The following is a 5,290-nucleotide window of genomic DNA, read 5'->3' as shown; positions in this document are numbered from 1 at the left end:
TGGGTGGCAGTGGCTCCTTGGGCTGCGGTTGCTCCTCGGGCGGTTGTGGTATCAGCTGCTCCTCAGTTGGCAGCAGCTCCTGTGGTGGGTGCTGTTCACCGCTGTGGTGGCTCCTCTGGCTGGTGGGGGGAGGCTTCACACACAGCTGATATTCCTCAGACAGAGGGTGTGGTGATCAGGAGGCTACTGTTCCTTGGATGGGGGCAGGCTACACAAGCACAGGACTTGCTCTTTTAACCATCAAAACTCGATCTGAGCCACACAGCAACTTGAATGATCGATCACACCCCCTCAGGCAAAAAAAACCCCTGCAGTGCTGCCCTAACCGGTTTGGCTCAGTGGATAGAGCATCGGCCTGCAGACTCAAGGGTCCCAGGTTCGATTCCGTTCAAGGGCATGTACCTTGGCTGCGGGCACATCCCCAGTAGGGGGCGTGCAGGAGGCAGCTGATTGATGTTTCTCGCTCATCAATGTTTCTAACTCTCTATCCCTCTCCCTTCCTCTCTGTAAAAAAATCAATGAAATATATTTAAAAAAAAACAAAAAACCCTGCATTGTTGAGTACTGGGTGCGTAGAGTCCTCTACTTGGGATGCGTCTGGAGAGTTTCATAATAAACCTCTAAAAATTTGTCACCGGCTCCCAAGTTTCGCCCCTGTGCCCACGTGCACCATCCCCGAGCTCACGCCCGCGGGTGCTCAGGGGCCCACCTCTCACTCAGCTCTCATGCAGTGTGCTCAGGACGGTGTTAGACACATGTCAGACTCGGCATGCTGGCTGCAGCCATATTCTTCAAAGTACAACGCACAGCCACCTCTTCCAGGAAGCCCTCTGGGACTTCCTGATCCCTGCCCAATCTCCAATGAGCTCTTCCACCGCCACCAACACCAGATGTGATGTCTGTGCCATCACATGGCACTTTCTACCTGACATAAATGGATTGTTCATTGGCCCAAGTCTCCATCACAAGGCCATAAGCTGCGTATTGACAGTGACTAACTTCTGTGAGAGCAAGCAGACCTTTTTGCTGCGAGTGGCAGGCAGCCCATAGCAGGTGTCAAGCAGAGTCCCTCACTACCAGCTTCCTTGCTTTCTAACCAGCACATGCCACGCATCGCCAAGGTCTCCCGAGAGCCAATATGCCCCGAGCACCTGCCCGCTCGCTCTCAGTTCAGGCTCCCCAACTCTCCCTCTCACCCCAGGGGCCTGCTTCTGAAGCCTATGTTAAATGACGGGCATCATCCAATGTCACCTCCCCGGGGCCTGATGGTGGGAAGTCCACATGAACGCCCTGGCGTGCCCCTGGCTCGTCCTTAGGAAAGAATGATCCGATCAGAAGCACAGGCAAAGAGCCTTCCGATCCCAACACCGATAAGGAGCGGCCTCATTTCTGTGATCCACCCGGCGCCATCAGAGACAGAGAAGCGGAAGCTGGGCCCATTCCAGGTGCGTGGTTACGAGGATGCTCCAGAACAGCAACGGGGGCTCAGTAAGATTGTCGACACAATCCGAGGTTCCAGCGCTGGCAGGGAGCATGGGAGCATGCACAGGGCCCCAGACGGGACAGAATGCCGGGTGGTGGGAGTAGTAGGTGCGGAGTGCTGGTGTGGAGCCCAGGCCTCGGGGCCAGGGAGGTTGACTGGGGGTTGAAGTGGGGGTGGAGGGGGTGAGTCCAGAGAAGGTGGTAAAGCTGAGAGGGGGCAAAGAAAAGGAGAGAACCAACGGGCTTCCGCAAAGGCCTGGGAAAGACTTGCTTCTCTTAATTTGAAGGAAAGTGGAAAGTGATCATTGTTACCTTCTTTGAAACTCAGAACAATTTTGTATCAAGTTCTTTGGCAAAAAAAAAAAACACTATAAAAAACTATAGCTCAGCTGGTGTGGTTCAGTGGCTGAGCATCAACCCATGAACCAAGAGGTCACGGTTCAAGTCCAAAGTCAGGGCACATGCCCGGGTTGCAGGCTCGATCCCCAGTAGGGGGTGTGCAGGAGGCAGCCGATCCATGATTCTCTCTCATCATTGATGTTTCTGTCTCCCTCTCCCTTCCTCTCTCTGAAATAATTTCAAAAATCAATAAAAGTCACTATAAACAATCGGCACAGCAGTGTTCTCTCGTTCTTTCCTTTCCCTCCTGAAGGGACCGCTCTCTGTCTCTCCCCGTCCCTCCGGGCCCCTCCGACGTGGACACTGTGGCTGCAGAGCTGTGCAGGGCCTGGGCCTTGCTCACTGCGCAGCCCGAGCCTGGCACGGCTCCTGGGACAAGGACGACAGTTGGTGAAAGTATAGACTGAACTGAGTCAGGCTTGATTTCAACAGGCTTTCTCTCTCTTCTCACCAAACAACAAAAACCATGCCTTACACAACTACCTACAGCTCAGAGATTTGCTATTTCTATGCAGAACTCAGTCTTTCCTATGGTTCCTTTAAACTAAGTTCCCTGTTGGTGGCAACCAGGAGAGCTGATGCCTGGGGGCCCGTGGGGCTCACAGGAGGGGGGTCTGGAAAGCAACAGGAGGGAACCTTCTAGGAGAGAGAAATGCTGTCTTCCAACCGGGGTGCACACACTGCCACACTCCCAATGTCACTTAGATCTGGGCATTTATATGTCCTTGTACTTCAACATCAAAACCAGAGGATCCTCCCTGTGCCCTCCTAGCCACAGTGAGTTGAATTTGGCTGAGGACCCTGGATCCCTGGGTTCTGAGGTGACCCTGGAGATGGGGTCAGCCTGGGGCGGGCCTGGGAGGAGCGGCCATCCCAGAGGACAAGGCTGCCGCCCCCTGTGGTGCTGCTTCCCCTCCCCCCACGCTGGGGGAGACTGACTCTCAGGGATGAGGGGTGAGAAGAGGGGCTGGAAGGCAGGGCTGGGGGGGGGCGCGGTATGAGGGAGAGGAATGGGGCCTATCAGAGGCCTGAGGGCTGGTCAGAGGCCAGGGGAGTTTCCAAGGAAGACAAGACGGTCAGCACACGCCTGCCGGCCCAGCAGGCTTTCTGCAGGAGCCCTGTGAGCTCCATGGGTGGGCCCCTGTGTGTCTGCGGCAGAAGAATGGGCAGCAGTGAGACATTCTCTAAGGCAGATGCCAGGCCCTGCTCTAACTCAGAAGTCACGAGAGATTCCACAGGTGAGACCTCGCCGGTGAAACTGCTATTCGCTTCATTTCCGAGTGCACAGCCCAGAACGCCTGCAGGGCCAACGCCACCTCACGTCTGCTCTCGCCCGCCCGGAGGGCTCCCTCACACAGGCCTCAGGACACGGCAGCTGAAACCCGAGCACAGGATGATGCGCTCCAGTGTGAGAGGCGCTCTGAAGGTGGCTCACTGTAAAGCCACCTGATCTCTGACAGCGAGGCTGTAGCGAGCCTGGGAGGAGCGCGCCACCTGCAGAGGCCACCACCCACCCAGGGCAGGGAGGCGGCCCGCGCTGGACAAGCTGCCCTCTCCTGGTGCCAGGCCAGGGACTCGTGGCCGGCACGGACTGGTGGCAGCAGCCACAAGTAATGAGAATGACCATATTTTACTCTCTGTGTATTTCAAAGAAAATTAACAAGTGGATTTTTTAAAACCTTATTGGTCTGTAAGAAACTATTTTGGCCAGAACGATGCCCAGGGTAATTCACCAGTCACCAAGCTTTCGTTTTTGTTTTTCTCTTAATTCCACCTTTCTGTCCCAGCACTCTCCCAAGATTACTAATAATTACCTCACCCCAAAATCAACAGGAGGGCCCCAAGAATGCTGCCCGTGGCCCTGGCAATCTGTGCAAAGTCAACAAAACGAAGCTGACCTCACCTCACCAAAAGCGCCCCTCCCGATGACTTTGATGATCTCGAAGTCCTCTCGCCGGAGCTGCATGTCCTTCACCAGCTGCGTAAAGGGCTTGGCTACAAAGAAGAAAGCGGAATTAACACCTGATCTACTAAATGAATGCTGTCTAAAACCAACTAATTGGGTTATTCTAGGAAGTTATACTTTTTATAGAAAAATGTTCACTTTTCAAATAAGTACTTTTATGCTAAATTAACGTGGATGTTTGTCATCAGCACCTACACAGCTACACCTGTTATGACAAAGACCCTCAGAGCAGAGGCCCGGCAAGTCATGTGAGGTAAGATCCAGCTGCCAACGGCACCCAGGCAGCTGACGTGGTGCTGCCTGTTCTGCAGCAGCTGCGACTGATGTGCTCCAGGTGGGTGAGCTCTGAGCTCACCTGCAGGGCAGCTGGGGGAGCACAAGATGGACTCAAGGGAGCAATGGAGGTGCCCCCCAGAAAACGGAGGGGACGGGGCTTGACACTCGCATGGCTCCTCCCATAGGAACCCCACTCCACGCTGCGCTCCTGGATCCGCACAGCCTCTCTGAGACTAATTCCATTATTACCCTCACTGTGGGGGGGAGGGGAGGGAGCCAGGCTTCTTGGCCCACGCAGTAGCTAACAGCGACCCCCAGATCGTGTCCACCCGGCTGCTTGTTTGGAAGTGGGCCTTGCAGATGTACTCAGGTTGAGATGAGGACACAAGAGGAATGGGCAGAGCCCTAAAGCCAGCATTAATGCCGTCCCTCTAACAAGAGGGGGTTTGGGCCCGAGGGAAAGGGGCCGCAGATGGAGGCATGGCCTGGAATGGCTCCGGTGCAGGCCAAGGAACAGGGATGGCTGCCGAGGGACCACAGGCTGGCCATCCTGCAATATGCCTTTTGGGAAACTGACTTTAAGCTGGTTTTTAAGAAGCAAAAGACTCAGAGAGTCCCTGGCCCTCCCCCGTTACCTGCCTCAGGAATCCAGGCAGAACCCTGCTTAAAGGAAGGGCACCCCCTGGGCACTGACGGGAACTGCATGGGGCCAGGGGAAGCTGGCCCGGCGTCTGTTGTCCGTGCCCCTGCTCCTGGCGGCCCAGCTGGAATGTGGGTGCCAGTTTGCTCTTTCTCCTCTGCCCGTGAACTCCCTGCTTCCCCCGGAAGTCCCAGACCCCGGTCTCCTCTCCTTAGTCAGAAGGGCACCTAAGCCTCTGCCCAATGCAGCTTGGGGTCTCAGTCGCCTGGCACCCACACGTGGACCTCCGCAGTAACCCAGGACATTTTCTCCCGTTAATCCGTCTCCCGTGAATGACTCTAGAATAGCTGAGAATGTGGAGGACAGTCGTGCCCCACACGCTGCCCCGAAGCTGGGAGAGACAGGAAGCTCCCTCCCCGGAGCCTTCGGAGGGCACTCGGCGCTCCCCCAACCGGGAGCTCTAGGAAGCTGCTCTAGAGCTTACAGCCGTCTTCATCTCTGTCCTCGGGAGCCTCCAGCTGGCGCTC

General features: G+C 55.8%; 1 protein-coding gene across 1 annotated transcript in view; it reads right to left on the bottom strand.

Annotated features, from left to right (window-relative positions):
* The window catches only part of CDC42BPB (CDC42 binding protein kinase beta (DMPK-like)), a 64,342-nt gene extending 60,466 nt beyond the window's left edge, over window positions 1-3,876 (bottom strand). The window contains exon 1 of the mRNA XM_014531622.1: window positions 3,785-3,876. Coding sequence (XP_014387108.1) covers window positions 3,785-3,847 — 63 coding nt within the window. The 5' untranslated portion in view covers window positions 3,848-3,876. The remainder of the gene's footprint in view (window positions 1-3,784) is intronic.
* Between the last annotated feature and the right edge of the window lie 1,414 nt (window positions 3,877-5,290).

The sequence above is a fragment of the Myotis brandtii genome, unplaced genomic scaffold (genome assembly GCF_000412655.1).
Source record: "Myotis brandtii unplaced genomic scaffold, ASM41265v1 scaffold819, whole genome shotgun sequence".
Taxonomy (NCBI): Eukaryota; Metazoa; Chordata; class Mammalia; order Chiroptera; family Vespertilionidae; genus Myotis; species Myotis brandtii.
This window is presented reverse-complemented; position numbering and strand designations above follow the sequence as displayed.